At 39.9% G+C, this 17,056-nt stretch overlaps 2 protein-coding genes across 5 annotated transcripts; one reads left to right on the top strand and one right to left on the bottom strand.

Moving 5' to 3' along the window:
• Positions 1 to 1,853: 1,853 nt before the first annotated feature.
• LOC140557347 (transmembrane protein 205) lies at positions 1,854 to 7,125 on the bottom strand. 2 transcript variants are annotated; one of them, XM_072681704.1, is made up of 4 exons: positions 6,985 to 7,125; positions 5,465 to 5,665; positions 5,190 to 5,353; positions 1,854 to 4,893 (listed from the first exon to the last, which is right to left on the bottom strand). In XM_072681704.1, the coding sequence occupies exons 2-4, from the start codon at positions 5,562 to 5,564 to the stop codon at positions 4,591 to 4,593; spliced, it is 567 nt and encodes a 188-aa protein (XP_072537805.1). In that variant the 5' UTR covers positions 5,565 to 5,665; positions 6,985 to 7,125; the 3' UTR covers positions 1,854 to 4,590. The 2 variants fall into 2 exon arrangements, with proteins under 2 accessions (XP_072537805.1, XP_072537814.1); XM_072681713.1 differs by lacking the exon at positions 6,985 to 7,125 and adding an exon at positions 6,773 to 6,944.
• On the top strand, positions 7,009 to 16,740 carry LOC140557333 (ciliary microtubule-associated protein 2-like). 3 transcript variants are annotated; one of them, XM_072681673.1, is made up of 11 exons: positions 7,009 to 7,194; positions 8,007 to 8,125; positions 8,250 to 8,337; positions 8,588 to 8,758; positions 9,426 to 9,545; positions 9,869 to 9,988; positions 10,222 to 10,347; positions 11,716 to 11,889; positions 12,488 to 12,625; positions 13,630 to 13,754; positions 16,310 to 16,740. In XM_072681673.1, the coding sequence occupies exons 1-11, from the start codon at positions 7,105 to 7,107 to the stop codon at positions 16,404 to 16,406; spliced, it is 1,368 nt and encodes a 455-aa protein (XP_072537774.1). In that variant the 5' UTR covers positions 7,009 to 7,104; the 3' UTR covers positions 16,407 to 16,740. The 3 variants fall into 3 exon arrangements, with proteins under 3 accessions (XP_072537774.1, XP_072537793.1, XP_072537782.1); XM_072681692.1 differs by having other exon boundaries at positions 7,009 to 7,184; XM_072681681.1 differs by having other exon boundaries at positions 7,009 to 8,125.
• Positions 16,741 to 17,056: the final 316 nt, after the last annotated feature.

Raw genomic sequence — 17,056 nt, forward strand, 5'->3', positions numbered from 1 at the left:
ATTTATCTCAGTGTTACTGAGCTCTACTAAAGTCTGAGTAGACTGATAAATCACTGTGCTGATGAGTTATTTATCTCAGTGTTACTGAACTCTACTAAAGCCTGAGTTGACTGATAAATCCCTGTGCTGATCAGTTATTTATCTCAGTGTTACTGAGCTCTACTAAAGTCTGAGTAGACTGATAAATCACTGTGCTGATCAGTTATTTATCTCAGTGTTACTGAACTCTACTAAAGCCTGAGTAGACTGATAAATCACTGTGCTGATCAGTTATTTATCTCAGTGTTACTGAGCTCTACTAAAGTCTGAGTAGACTGATAAATCACTGTGCTGATGAGTTATTTATCCCAGTGTTACTGAGCTCTACTAAAGTCTGAGTAGACTGATAAATCACTGTGCCGATCAGTTATTTATCTCAGTGTTACTGAGCTCTACTAAAGCCTGAGTAGACTGATAAATCACTGTGCCAATCAGTTATTTATCCCAGTGTTACTGAGCTCTACTAAAGTCTGAGTAGACTGATAAATCACTGTGCCGATGAGTTATTTATCCCAGTGTTACTGAGCTCTACTAAAGTCTGAGTAGACTGATAAATCACTGTGCTGATGAGTTATTTATCTCAGTGTTACTGAACTCTACTAAAGTCTGAGTAGACTGATAAATCACTGTGCTGATCAGTTATTTATCTCAGTGTTACTGAACTCTACTAAAGTCTGAGTAGACTGATAAATGGCCAACTCACCTGATCCAGCTAACCAGTTCTTACTGAGTTGAAGTGTGTGTTGGAGCTTCAGAACTACAGCGACAGCCAAATGACAAGAGTCTGCAGACAACGACTATTGTACCCAGCTTTAGCATTTGTTTTTAATGGAATGACATTTCTTGCAACCGCTACAGATTAAATGCCCGGTCCTCTTTTCTAAAGAAAGGAGCTAGCTCTTGGCTTCCTCTTTTGATTTTTTTGTTTCGGTTCATTTCAAATCATTTGTGTAAAGGGAACATAAACAAATCATGTATTATATTTGCTTTTGATCTGTGGATAAATTTACATAACACTCGTGTCAATGTGTTGTGGTTGCGAATCACTTCTGTTTTTATTCAGCTGCTCATTTTCTTTTAATTAGACCATCAGTCCTCTTTAAATAAATACATTTCAAGTGCTGAGAGCTTTATAAAATAAATCATCTATGATCCCATTTCAAAACTTATTATTCCTGTATAACTTGTTATTTTATATATATTCATTAATATTAACTGTCAATGTAAACTAAATCAATGGTATGTTTGAAATATGCAAAGAAGTAAGATTTTCTTATAGTATTTCTATTCTCTGTATGTTTTTCCAAAGGTACATTTTAAACACTTGAATTTGCTGTTAGAAAATACACTTAAATTCATGCATTTCCTCACGTACTGAAGCACACAACAAAAAAATGTTTTCATTTCAATGTTTAATTTACAACGGATATCTAATCTTTAGAAGTGTACCATGTGTAATAACTGTAATTTTAAGTATAATAACTATAAATTATATATAAACTATAAAGCTATACTATAAACTATAAAAAACTAAAAATGACTTATTTTGTTTCAAATAATACACCAATTATTATAGTATGTAAACACAAAGTATACACTTTTCATATTTATATAATTATGCACCAGTTCCCCACTACAATCAGCTTGCTCAACAGAATTCCAAGGAAAAACTTTAAACGGCACTGAGGGCCAAGAGTAGTCATACATTTAATACATTAGGTTATTAATATTAATAATGTGTGTTCATCACTACCACACAACTGTAAAGTTGAAAATCTATTGTACTAGAGAAAGCAATACACTGGAACAGGTCATATAGTACCAGCCTTTTTATTTGAATTGTTTTATTAAGAAAAAAATGTAATACATCTGTAATACAGGCACCACCATTATGAATAAATAGCTGACCAGTACACTGACCACATGTAAGCACAACATCCCCTAGTTTTATTTAAAATTAAGTGACGGGTGCAACATTTAATATCAGAATCCAAAAAGGTAACACTTGAAACTCCTAAACCCACATTTTAAAGTAGTATCGACTTCCACCTTTCAACAAAATGCACAAAAAAAACAATGCCATTAAAATCCTAGACCAACAGCGTCTAGACTGCCTCATTCTGCTGCACAGAATTCATACGAGATATTGTTAGCGTGTTTAAAAGGTACTGAAGACTGGTATGACACACAATCTCATTCATTCACTTCTATTCAAATCAGGCACTGAATCAAGGTACTAAAAGTACTAAAAATACCACTTAACATGGAAGCATTGGTTTTAAATCAGCTGCCGGCTCATTTGCATTGGCTTAATTTCGAGAACCCTAAATTGGGATGTGCTCAAAGCCTCACCAGCATCATGTAAGTATTTATTTTCTACATTACAACGTAGTCTAAATACTGTGTAAAGTAATTTCTATTTAAGGCACTGTTAGATTGTCATACATGGAAGAGAGAGTGTAAGGTGCATTACAGACTAGCTACATTGCAAATGGTACACAACTGAATATTGTATGCATCTGCTTATGACTGCATGTCTACTGAAGGGAACTGCAGGTCCACTTCTACAGCTAGATTAAACACAAAATCCTCAACAAAAGGTCTACACCAATGAACCTCTTCTAGCTCAGTAACTGGACTTCATAACATGTAATTACAGCCTGTACCACGCTGCACTGCATGTCTGATGTGGGTGCCACTTTGACAGCTCAGCCTGAATGACTTGTACAACCAGATTTAGGAGAAACAAAGAGGCAAAGCTGAAAAAGGCAAAGGCACTCAACACAGCTAGAGCACAACTCTGTTTTGATTGTAGCAATGCACAGGGGCCAAGAAACCTCACCTCAAAGAATGTCCTCTAAGCCAATGTTTCTCGACCCTGGTCTTCAAGGCCCACATTTTAGTGCTTTTAACATATTAACATACACATTAACTACTTTTAACCTCAATTATGGGCTGTTAATCAGCTGATTAGTTGCATCAGGTGTGTTGGGAGCAAAGAAAACACTAAAAAGTGCAGGGCACGGGGGACTCCAGGACCAGGGTTGAGAAAGATTGCTATAAGGAAGTATAAGGAAGGCACTTGGGTGAAATTCACAGCAAATGGCAGCTCAGGTCAGTACTGTCCTCAGCCCTGAGATACCAGCCCCAGGGAGTAGTTTAACTTCATTGTCTCGACTCAAACACCTGTATAAACAGGTGAATACACTGTTCATAGGTTAATCTTTAGAAATTCAGTATACTGTGGGTACTGGTATTATTTACAGGTTTCATTACTAAGAGTGCAGTTACTCCTGTTTCACTGGATCTCGTGCAGTGTGTGATACACTCAATAAAAATCACAGTACATTTAGTTTATGAAAGTATGGTTTTAAATGCAATACTGCTACACTCTTGAAAGTGCTACAATTTTTTTTTTTTTAAGGAACGCCATAGAAGAACCAATTTTGTTTCCAAAAAGAAGTTTATCATAGAGATGTGGGAGCGTGAAGAACCTTATCATCTCTAAGGTTCTCATCCCACATCTCTATTACAAATATTAGGCCTTATTCGCCAATCGTTTTAATGAAGACATTTCTTCTTAAAATCCACTTACACAGTTTTCACAAAAAGCCTGACATGCACCAGTGCTTTCCTAATTAAAATTTGTTTTAAAATTTATGAGGATGTTTGAATCTATTATTATAAGAGCAGAGCTGTGAAAAATTCAGTTGTTTTTTTTTTTTTCCACAGAAAAAAAAATTACCACTATGAATCTGACTTAGCCTTTTTGTTAGGATTTTTCTCAAGAACAAATCTAGAAATTGATGAATGAGGCCCATGGTTCATTTTTCTATGGTATTGCTCAAAGAACCATTTGTAGAACCTTTATTTTTCATATGTGTAGTTCTTTTTCTCTGGTCTAACTTCAAAAAATAAAACTGAAATCAAGAAGCAGTGAACTATATTGAACTATTGAACTGTATTGTACATCACAAACAGCTACTGGACATTCAAGTGAGTAATGTAACCTATTTAAATAAGAGCTTCAGACAGACTACAATCAACAGAAGGGTAAATCCAAGAATAAAAAATATACATATTTATTCTGATAACTCATGTGAGGTTTTGACATTTTAACAGGTTATTTCCCCATTTTCCCCAAATAATTAATTTCCTACTGATCTCTATAAGTGTCCGTCTTGTCTAAATACCGTCGCTGTCAGAACAATATCTTGTATCCTTGCCCCCTGCCTCCGCCCAACCACCTAGAAATACCCTAGAATAAAATCTTTTCCCATTAACTTCCATTGAAAGGCCAGGAAGGTTCAGTAAAGTTTCATTCTACAGATGCCAGGTTTTTACCCTACAGCAATAATATATTAAAAGCTGCATTAAATATTATGATGACAAAAATAGTACAAAAACAAAAAGGCAGGATATAGAGACAGTACCTGAGAGTGCTTGTGCATGAACGTTTGCCCAGGTCGTATACCTTGACAGCCTTGCGTTGCGTTGCATCACATTGCATCATGGTTGCGTAAACCTGGCATGGGGTCGGATATCTAGACTTCATAGTGTAGAGAGGTTTTCTGCTAGGTAATAAAGGCTGTAGCCATTACACACAATACAGCACAGGTTACAGAGGGAGGACAGCAGGTGGTAGAGCCATAAGCGGCTGGTCAGCCGCTTGTACTTGGGGTCTGTGTCACACAGTTTGGAGTAGGCCTCCCGGTTGGATGATAGCCCGATGTCCTGGCCCAGTCCGCAGGCCTGCTCAATCATATGCATGTCAGCCATGATCTCAGAGGTCAACTGGCCAAACCACTGGGCATTCACTGCTGCCACAGTCACACACACAAAGAAAATGAAGATCTGCACAACGATGAGGGAGGACACAGGAGGAGAGATGCGGGGGAAAAAGGAAAAAATACACTGTCTTTCAACAATCAAATACAGGTATTATGTGTGTGTGCGTCTGTTCGGTATTTGTAATTATCAGTTACTTGTCAAGTTGCCAACTGTTTAGAGGGTTTGAGTGGGCTGATTTCTTCTACATTACATCTGCCTGTGCGTGTCAATACCACAAATTAGTATTGTCTTCAATAATGGGACGTTCCACATCATATTCTACATTTCCTAGAACCTCATACCTGCACAAGCAAGCTTACCTGAAAAGCCTCTTTGTCATTCAGAAGGTCACTGGGATGGTACATGGCAAAAATGGTAAGGTTGAAGAAGGCACACGCGGAACCTATGTGCAGGTAGAAGGGGAACAGGCGACTCTGGATAAAGCCGTACGTGTGCCGGTTCAGATGGTTGTCCATCACAAAGCCTGTAAATGACAATAATGACAACATGTTCCATACGTTATTTCCAGAACGTATCAGATGTAGGGCAAGTATTCATGACAATGTCATTGAGAATTTCAGGGTCAGGCTCTCACCAGAGATGAAGGTGACCCATATCTGCATGCCCCAAAAGGTGGAGAGGAAGATGAGGTGGAGGAGTTTAGCAGTGACACATGGCTCTCTGTCTGTGGACATGTTCAGGGCACACCATCCAGTCTCCTAAGCACTGCCCGCTGACCCCGCTTTCTTTTCTGCGCTGCCCGGTCACCGTGGAGGAGCGAGTGGTACAAAAAAAACTGCAAAAACATAACATCACAACACTTAAAAGACACTCTCACGAGTTACACAATCATGCAGAATAGCATTTTTATGAGGTTTGTGCACAAGTTGAAAGGGACAAAGACAGTGGTGCCATATTTTTTAGGAATGGACCAAACCATTCAGGAAATAATAGTACAATTATTAAGCCCTCAAAAACAAATCAAGGTAGGAAGTTTACATTTTAAGACATTTAAAAAAAAAATTGAATTTAATAAATGCTTCCCTTGGTTTAAACGGATAGGGGCAGCTAATTGTTAGTGAGCAATTTATGCAGTGTGGTACATTCAGTCTGGTCCTGGCTGCAGTTGTCTGGTGTTCTAGAGGTACAGACCAATAAAGGAAGATCGTCCAGAGTCAAAACAAGGTATCAAAAGTAAACGGGAGCAGGAGAGGCTTACAGATACTGAATGAACATACACAAGAGCCAAGAGAAGTAAAGGACCAAACAGATCCACACAGATCCAGCAATCGCCCTGGACAAACAGGCAGTACTGCAGATAGGCAGGTATGTTTAACGTGTACAGTGACAATCACACTCTCCACCCACACACACACACACACACACAGTCACCTTTCACCCAGCTATGGCACACAGCTAGGTAGACGGGATTATAACATCTGAACAAAGCAGTGAAGTCGAATCTGTCTCTGTTTGAGATGTTAGGCACCGTTAATGCGTTGTATAATCGCAGCAGCAGACAGACGGGAGAAAAGTCTGCCAAGAAAATGACAGTTTATTAGGAATCGGTAAACGTTTCCCCAACGTAGCGCTAGGCATTATTTGAACAGTAGATTTATCCACTAAACTTCCCCTTATCTTGAAATCAAACCTGCTATCAATGCGCCTCGCTAGCTAGCTAAATATTAACTGAAGTTTAGGAAGGACCAAAAGAGTTAGTAGCTATAGCTAGCTACTAGCTAGCTGGCTGGCTACCTAGCGCTAGCTAACAACCATACATCGCATAACTTCGCTAAAGTAGCTAGATAGCTAATGCCTTATACCCGAGCAGTCGAACAGAAGGACAGAGGACATGCTGAGCATTTTACTATCCTAGCTAGCTGAATATAGCCAGAGGACTCACCCAGCTAGCTGGCCAGTGTTCTTGGTTAGCTAAAGTTAGCTGGCCAACCAGCTAAACGCCTCCCTGCCCGGCTGAAACCTGTCGTGCTGGTCCGGTCAGCAGTGTTGAAAAGCACGGCAGGGTCACGGCGACGTTGTTCCTTTCTACGTGCCCAAAATACCGAGTACCGTCTATGAATACAGCGCTCACTGCTTGTGTGTGGCAGAACCTACTTGATAGTCCAGTCCAGCCAGGTTCCCGTCCAGCGTCCAGCTTCCAGCGTCTGTGAAGCGCAGTCCCGACCAGAGCGCCGCGGCCGCGCTGCTTCAGGCTGGTGGGCGGGTCAGGGACTGATGGCTGGGTGGGACTCCGTGTTCTGGACATTAACTGCGTTACATGTGGATCATATAGGGACAAATACTTTGTTTAAAAGGTGCTGGGCGGTAAGACCATTATACTAATCTAATAATAGTCAGTAATCCATTTTGTTCGTTTACAAATATGCATATTAGTTTTTGTTTGTTTGTTTGTTTGTTTACCTGCAGGCCCCTTTACTTTTACTAATTGCAGCCAAACTAATGCATTATACCTATGAAGGTCACATTGCACAGAAGAACATAGCACCACTACCCCAGAGACAATTTTTTTTTTAAGCCTTCTCCTGCTTATTTTTGCTATATAGAAAAAAAAATTAATAAAAAAGACCCCAGCATTGATCTGTGGAGCAGTGGAGCTGTGCTCTCTGGAATGATGGATGGTGGAGCTCCATCCAGTACTTTTAGTATGAGAGTTGAGGATGAGGCAGGGTGGTGATCATCCAACATCCTGACATCACTAACGCTCTCATCACTGAATGCAATCAAATCCTCACAGCAACGTTAAAAATCTAGTAGAAATCTCATTGTTCATTGGGCAGTAGATACAGTTTCTCCAACAAAAGCAGGATAAACTCACATAAAGTTTGTTAGGATGAAAAAAATTTAATTACAATGCCTAAATACCTCTATTTGGCTTATGTCATCGTCTTTGAGCTATAAGAGAGTGGATATGAGAGTGGAGTGAATCTCCAAACAAATCTTTTGAATGTCTTCAGTGTTCAGCTAACCCAGAGACAATCCTGAAAAGAGTTGTGGAAGTGGAAACCTGAGAGCCTGTTGGCTCACTGAAAAATGAAGCTAAAGGCTGGTAGCAGGGTCAGAGCTCTTTGTTGCTAGGAGATGATGTATTAATTCTTTATCACGTCATGTTGTCATAGTCACAGCCTTCTCAGATACACAAGGGGGTCCTGTCCTGTGTGATCTCTGAGGCAAGACCAAACTTGAAAATGGCAGAAAGAAAGTTCGAAGGGGCCCCTTTTGGGACACAGTCAGCCAGGTAACATGAGTTGTTATTCTATATATTATTATTATTATTATTATTATTATTATTATTATTGTTGGTGTTGTTGTTGTTGTTGTTATGCAGGTTTTATTGTTTCCTTAAAGTCTCTGCTTTACAGATTTGATGTTTCAGGAGTCCATCCTGCAAACAAGAGGGTTGGGACATATACTCAGATCTCCTACTGCAAGAGAAGGACAAGTGACCTGGTAAAGACTTTACTATTAGCTGTGAATTAGCCTGTGTAGCCTAATCTGTCCAATCAGCAGGTCGGTTACGAGTCACTCCTGGGTGGTGAAGCATTAGATAATCAAAGATGTTCTATATCTCTTGTCTAAACTCATTACTTTACAGAACACAACACCAATTATGTGTAAGCAGTTAATTACTCATTCCAGTGGGAAGTCTCTCGTGTTATAACTCTGAATATGTGTGTGTGTGTGTGTGTGTGTGTGTCAGGAAAGGAACCTTGGACCTGGCACATATAATCCAGACACTGGTGACTTCAGTGAACGGGCAGTGCGGGAGCGGGCAAAGGGTCCAGACTGGAAGAGAACACAGGAGACGGCCCGGCTGGCCCAGATTCCACACTTGCTGTACCGGGATGCATGGGGGAACAAACGATTCCTGGTGAGCATATGAAGGCATATTGGTGATTTGTGTACAACTAGCGTATATAAGAAATGTCAGCGCTGAAGAATTTGCCTGCTGCATGCAGTATGCCGTGTACAAGTTGTGTGGCACTTTTTTGAAATTCCATATATAGAATCCAATGAATATTTATGCAGGCACTGATTTGACTTTATTTATTTTATTTATTTGACATGCGTTTGTTCAAATTTGCCATTAAAGACATTTTCATGTTAATTTAAGCAGTGCAACTGTGTTCTCTGGAATGATGGTACTCCATCCAATATGTTTTGGGATGAAGTGGGGTGCTGATCATCTAACATCCTGACCTAACTAACACTCTTGTCACTGAATGCAATCAAATCCTAAAACTAGGACAATCTAGTAGAAAGCCATTCCTGGACAGTAAGGACAGTTACTCCAATAAGCAAGATAAACTTTTTTAATACCCTAACAAGAATTTACTAATTTTCAAGTAGTTGATATTATGTGAGAACAAGAATAAATCTTTAGGCTTTATGCAGATTTCTGCTGCCAGCCAGCGCATGATTAGTATTTATCCTGTACTCTACTACATTGGGTGTTTAATTCAGCTTTACTTAAAAATAGATAACACAACATTTTTTTATTGTTGTAATTAGTCTGTATCTTACATTTTGTGTTTCAGAAAACCAAAGTTGGCTCAGGTGTCTACAAAATCCCTAGTTTTATTGAGGAGCTGCAAAAGAAACCTGGCAGCCTGAGAGGAATCTGCGAGACCAGAGAGGAGCGCTTCAAAGACTGCCAGGTACACAACTCAGCCAGGAGAGGGAGGCATAGGACTGGCAATTAACAGATGAGCTGGGAAAGTATCACCCTGCATTAAACAACAACCACTGAAGACAAGAACTGACCCCTGGCCAGGTTTTAGAGATGGTCAAGAGTCAGTACATTTTAATGGAAGATCACAGGAAACAAAAAATATATATATTTAACATGATAATTAATATGCATATGAATTAGCAAGGTATTTTTTCTCTTTTAAAAGAAATATAATGCTTGTCTCTTATTAACATATGTTGAGGGAAATATGCCATTCCTAACCAGTTGTCTGTTTCTGCTCTACCTCAGAACACCAATGTTGGCCCAGGTATATACAAAATCACTAGTTTTATTGAAGAGCTGGAAAAGAAACCTGGAAGCCTGAGAGGAATCTGCGAGACCAGAGAGGAGCGCTTTAAAGACTGCCAGGTACACAACTCAGCCAGGAGAGGGAGGCATAAGACTGGCAACTGAGCAAAAGAGTGCCCTAGAAGTCTGTTTACAAAGATCTTGAACTTTTTAATTTCAGCTATGGTGATGCCTGAGGAATAGACTTGGTTCAAGTTAGTTAACTAGACATCTCAAAAAGAAGCAGTACAAGTACAAATTATATACTCAAACATGAGAGTGTGCTAGTCTGCATTACTGTACATATTTTCCAGAGCTGGGCCCCAGGTCCAGGAACTTATGGTGAAGGAGGAATCCCCTCAGCAGCACTGGAGGAGAAGGAAAAGAGGTCTATGGGAACTTACAGCGCCAGGCTGAAACGCTTCCCTGATCGCACTGTGGTAAGCCTATAAACTCTATATACTTTTGTGGCTGCAGTGATTAGTGATTAGGAACCCAGAGTGTAGTAGATAGTTTTCAATGTACAATGAGTAACAAAAGTCCAGTCACTAGTTAGGAACATTCGCAGTGTAAGATACATGTTTGGACCCTCGTGGGCAATTATTTTTAAACAGTCAAGCAGTTAAATGAGTAAAAGATGAACTCCAAAAGGCCTAAATCAAGATTAGTGTATCATATTTGTTGAAAAGTGAAAAAAGGAAAAGGACCAGCATGCAGAAGAGTTTTGGCTCTCAGATAACTTCTCAAGGTCTCAGCCCTTAGTTTGTTAGGGCTCTGGCTTGTTCATTTTTATCGTTGGGAAAGCTGATGCAAATTTGAAGGATTTATAGGCATTATGACACCTCAAAGCTGGTTCCAACAATCTCTCTTTTAAGCAGCTGCCTAGTGCTCTGACAATTGATGCCCACAAAGAAGGAAACGTTGGTTCATCCAGGATCAAGAAAACCCAGAAAGATAGCAGACACTGTGGTGGCACTATTCTACTGTGCAGCGACCTTAAAGCAGGAGTCATCAGATGACAACCCTTCATCAACACAAAATTTAGCTTCAGGAGCACAGATCATTGCTCATGCTTTAGACATGTGTTGCACAGGGGGAATTTCACTGGTACACTGATAAAAGTATACAATCCTTAAGGAACCTTTGGAGGTTCTTCAATTTGAAAGTTTCTGTCATTTTAAAGTTCCTCAAGGATCGTATTCTTTTAACAATGAAGGTGGAAGAATGGAATGAATTAAATACCAGACAATTTTGGATGCAAACATCAAACTATCTGTAAAAATCTGAAGATTAAAAGAGGATGACTTCACACCTTAAAGTCCACAATGACCGAACTAAACGTCATTAAAAATTTGTGAAAAGATCTCAAAGGGTAGTGCAGCAAGACGACCTATAAATCTACAAGCTGTGATACGTACCACAGGGGGTGTTACTAAATACTGATCATGGAGGATACCCAAACATCAGGCCTTATTTTGGAAAAAGGGTAAACTATGAAATATGTTCTTTATGGTTTCCTATTTATACTTATATATGGTTGTAAATACCTTGAAAATTATCCATTATAGCACCAAATATGGTTCTGCTATTATTACAAGTTATAGAATGTTTACACAAAACAGCAATGATAAAAATCTTTATGCAAACAATGTAGCCAAACCCATCTGTGCTGGACACCAGCCATCCAGGATCACAGTTGCATACTGTGACTAAATGTGGATTGTAGCAAGAAAATAACTAATAACACCAACCTCAGGCTTCCATACATGTAATATGTAGCATCTTCTGACCATAATCATTGTCTTCAGAAAAGGGTGAATCGGGACAAGGTTGAATACACTAAAGAGGTGCCCAAGTTTGGGGAGGAGCTTCAGAGACCCGAGAAGAAGAAGCACGGGGTGTTTAGCAGTCTGGAGCAATACCCTTCTGTCCCTACTGAGAGAATCTACCACTCCACCCTGCCTCAGTGTCCACGACCTAGGGTACATACACACCACACTTTCATCAACACCTGTTTAGACGCTCAGTAGTTCTGCGGTGCCATAGTCACTTGGGTCCAACGTAATAATGGGCTAACTGGCATTAATTCCTCAGTGCCAATGTTCTACTTATTCTGATGTGCAAAAAACATGACAATTCTAAGAAATTTCTGCAACTTACTGCACTGTGTGACGAACTGCTGCCGTGGGAAATACAACACATGAACTGCAGTACACTTCACACATCAGCGACACTGTATCATCACTCTAATTTAGAAGAACAGTAATACTCTTTTACCAGACCAAAAGGCAGTCTAACTGCCTCCACACAGTCACTTCGATAGATTCTACACACAACCAACATGTAATCCTACTGTGTCTGCTGTGTAGCGAATGAAAACTGCTCAACAAGAACTGCTCAACACGTTGCTCCCTCGTGGAAAAGCACCTTCACCATGACATGCAGTGGGAGATTTTCCCCTGAGGCCTGGATGGGTGCAATGGACTTAATCCCTGCACCATTCGCTGGCCTAGGATGAAGATTTACAGTATTGCGCAACTTGTAACTTACATCCTCATGGTCCTCTTCTTACTCTGTCAGACGTTTCCCGGCCCAGGCTGGTATGAGGTCGCTCCTGTAACTTCAAGGGGGCAATCGAGGAGCAGTACACCAGCCCCTTTCCTCTCCTCTGCCCCTAGGACCAGCAAGAGGACGGAGACACTGCTGAACAACAACCAAGTGAGCATGCCTTACGTTCGTATTGGCACGTAACCCAAGATGGCACATATGATGTGTGTGGAAAACATCATCTGTGAGCTCAGTGAACTTTCTGAGTAAGATTTCTGAACAATCTGCCCAATATCATGACTCATTGGGTCATGGATCTGGATTTTGGTCTGAAAACACTGTGATACTTAATACTTTACTGAGATAGCAGGGAACTAACAGCAATATGCCATCAGTATTAACAACCCTCCATCTCAGTTACTTACTCTGTACATTTTGAAGCCCATATCACAGTAAAACACTGTAGTATAAACTGAGATGCTGGCAGGTGTTACCATACAGCACAGACACGGAATTACCAGCTTATTAAGGACACCTACACATGAGGAATACACCGGTCCCAATACAACACTTTCTACCATGCCACTACCATGTTACCCCAATAATATCTGGTTCAGCAGTGGTACTGTGGTGGCCCCTTTTCACAGTTAGACAAGATGGAGGGTCAGGGACAAATTATGAATTATAGTAACCAGTGAGCTACAATGAGTGGTCTCTGGAGTAGGGTTGGAGACCAATGTTCGAAACAGTTCCTTAACATTGAAACATCCGCCGTCAGCAGCCGCAGTCTGAGAGAGCACAATTGGCCTTGCTCTCTCGGGAGTGGGCGTCTGTTAGCTGTTGTATTGGAGCTGGGGAGCCATGCTTTCCTTCTAGCTTGCTGGCTGAATAGCAATGCTGCATGGAAAAGAGGCGGTGGCTGGCTTCTCATGTGTTGGAGGAGACGTGTGCTAGTCTTCACTCTCCTAGCGTTTGGGAGCATTGCTAGTGCTAGGGGAAGTTTACATGAACAAGGATTGGGTAACTGGCCTTTCCAAATTGGGTAGAAACTGGAACTGGAACGTCCTTTACAGACATTTTGGGGCAACACTAATTAGTTACTGCTGAGAGGTATTTTACAAGCATGTTTGTGTGAAATTAGGAATGTATTCGAACACTCTCTATGCCTTCCACAGAACACGGTCGGCCCTGGCCGCTATCATATCACAAACACAGGTCGGAGTGGAAGTGGTCACAGCTCAGCATTCATTTCACGGACCCAGCGCTACCCGCACTGCCCTGCAAGAGACAAGTACAGCCAGTAAGAGATGCTATATCTTACTAAAAACGTTCCACTAGTAGTCACACCATAGCTGTATCTCTTTAAAAAGGGTCTGCTGAAGATTTAAACTCCATTCTGTAATACTGAGCATACCTAATGACATTAATGTCGCTGTAAATAGTACGAAATCCTAGGGAAGGATTCCATGTGCAATCTTATTTGCCTCCCACTGATATTTTACATTTAAAAAGTGCATGCAATCAGGATATTTTAGACACATTGTAAGTGAAGTGACCTCTACAAGAAATAACAAAGAAGTATTTAATAAATGAACTTTATTAATACCCATCTTTAACCTCCTAAAATGTAGGGGTCAATACTTAGAACACAGTGCATGTCCTCAACTAAACTTTACATTAAAATATAAACAATTCTAGCATTATTATTATTCCCAGCTTTCAATTCTAGCATTATTTTTCTTAGCTTTCATTTCTAGAATGTTTTTCAGCATTATGTGGGATTGACTTTCTTAAAATTGTGTCTATGACTAATAATGTATGAAAATAGATTAAAACGTAATACTTAATATTTGCTCAATCCTCAATTCAGTACTCAAAAGATTTTTAAATATTCACAAATCGTCTGAAGAACGCATGAGAAGAAGAACTGTAAGTTTTGTTTTTCAAGTTTTCAAGGATTTTTTTAACTATTAAAGTTCAGCTGTGTTACCAGTAGTATAGTTTTAAATGTATTTATCTTTATTTATGTTTATTTTAGGCAAATCCTATTGTCCTCTTGCCATATGGTCATGTTACCTATATTTGTATGGACTTATTAAATTTAACATGCCAAACTCTTAACTATGCTTCCTAAAACATAGTAACAGTGCTGTATAATACTAAGGAGGTTGAATGAGCTGCTTTCTTTAGATTACTATGAGCAATTCCAACATATAGTCATATGCATTATTGGTGAAATATTGCTAAATCCAAATCTATTTAAGCTTGTCTCAAATGTATTTTAACATATTTGTGTTTTTTAATTGTACTCTAAAAGTTGCATGGGATATCTACCTTCCTAAATATTAAGACCCAACAGATTTTCTTTATCAATATGATTTAAATATCTGTATATTTATGCATTCACCGTTTTGCTTTACGACTCCAGTATACTCATGAACCCCAATCTAAAACAGTCTGGCTATGGACTCATTTCACCTCTATGGACCTCTTTCCGTCTTTGTCCAGAACGAGTTGTCCTGGCTTAGCTATCTCCCCATCTTGGGAAGAAGCACCTTCTTGACACCACTAGTCTGTATAGTCATCAGAAACTGCCTTGTGTCAGAACTCTATGTCCTCAGTCTTCATCCTCCTTGACTGTTGGCTGTCTGTTGACTTACTATCATTTGGATCTCCTCTTCCTTCATTTCTAGAATGCTATGGCTTATCTGGCCCCCTGTTCTCCTACGGGATTCTTCTGCTGAGATCAAAATCAAAATCACTTCCAACAGGCCTGGTTTCCAGATTTTAGGTTTTCACAGTATCTCAGCACCTTGGTTCAGAACCACACACCCATCTGCTTCTAAGGTCTTAATGTGTTCCTTCTTGAAATGTAGCATGCTTATAATGTAAGGTCTTGCTGTTTGACCATCAGAGGTGAGATGAGCTTTTCCTTGAAGTCTGCACTACACGGTCTCTGTGTCTTCCTTCTGCTATAAAACCTCCTTTTTCACTGCCAAGTTCAATATGCTTTGTGGATATTGCTAATTCCATCACATCAGCTATCTGAAACCTGTGCTGGGTGAGGGGGGGGGGAGACTGTGGCGTTGTTAGGCATCAATCTCCAGGTCCCCTGATGATAGGGCCAACTCAGGAGCCTGCAGTTCATTTTTTTCAGCACTACAGCCTTCTGCGCTTATCATACAATTTTGTTTATCTTTCATAAAAAAAGATTTACAGTATATTATTTATGATATACTTGACACAGTTGTACTTAATTGACTAGATTAAGCTGACAAGTCTTACATTGTAGATCATTTTCCAGACAGGCCTTTCATTGTCTTCAAAAGAACCAACACTATTGCCCGGCTTATACCTTTTACTAAAAATGTATCATATTCAAATAGCTGCCATGCTTTGGTAGGAGAGTTGAGTAAACCAGTAGCCATTATCACAACAGAAAGCCTAAAGTGCACTCTAAATGTGGAATCACTCTAGGAATACACAAATCTGCATTAAACTGCATTAAATTGGATTAGTCTATCAGGAGGGCCTCTCCTGATAGACTAATAGACTCTAGCAGGGGACTTTTGATGGATATGCATGTTCAGAGCCTATATATGGCATAGCATGTCTGGCAAAGAACAATCATTCTGTCATTTTCTCAGAAGAAAAGGGAGAAGAACACAGACATGGCTGATCCGGACAGGCCTGGTGAAAGAGAGACTCTTCCCATGACCCCATGTACATTCAATCCTGTCTGAATAATGGTGTAACCGTTTAAAGTGTTAGTCATTTGTCATTATATATGTATTTTGTACAAAAGTGAATGGTGTGTTGAATGCATAATAATGTGGGTGTTTTATTGTTTGTTAGGGAGAGACTCAGACCGCTTAATATGCCATTGGAGAGGAGATCCATCCTGGTGCAACCCGAGGGCCCCATCAAAGGAGGACGAATGTATACCTCATAGTTACCACACACATACACACAGTTGCTACCTACTGTGAATACACACTGCTGCCTACACAAGTCAAGTTTTAGACTTAAGAAGCCATCTTGAGCTTTGAAATACATTCATTTCTACTGCATAAGATCAATATAGTGTTTTTTGTCATTTGCATGAACCACAGATGTACAGATGGTGCCAAAACACTGCCATCTTGGACGTTTAGTCCAACACAGATACTCATAACCACCTAATAAAATAAAAGAAGTAAAGGCTGAGGAGCAAAATTCAGCTAAGTCTCTGGCACTGATCCTAGAAACTGGAGGACAGTACAGTCTGAGGGAACATTAAGCTTACTAATGTTTTCATGCTGCATGAACGTCTTGAAAATCTTGAAGAAGAGATGAGAACACACATAAGCAGCAAACACAATAGATCTAAAACACTCTTGTATACTGAAGAGCAATTCTAAAAACACAAGAGATTTGAATTCATAAATTTATCTCCATAGAAAAGCACTGCCAATAGAATAGGACACCATGGAGCCGCGTGTTAACATTCCCCATGCCCAACATTATAGAGATATAATGTCCCCAGCACTGGACTGTGGAGCAGTGGAGCTGTATTCTCCGATGGTTGGATTGGACTCCATCCAGTACCTTTGGGATGAGCTT

Source organism: Salminus brasiliensis, chromosome 1, assembly GCF_030463535.1.
Source record: "Salminus brasiliensis chromosome 1, fSalBra1.hap2, whole genome shotgun sequence".
Taxonomy (NCBI): Eukaryota; Metazoa; Chordata; class Actinopteri; order Characiformes; family Bryconidae; genus Salminus; species Salminus brasiliensis.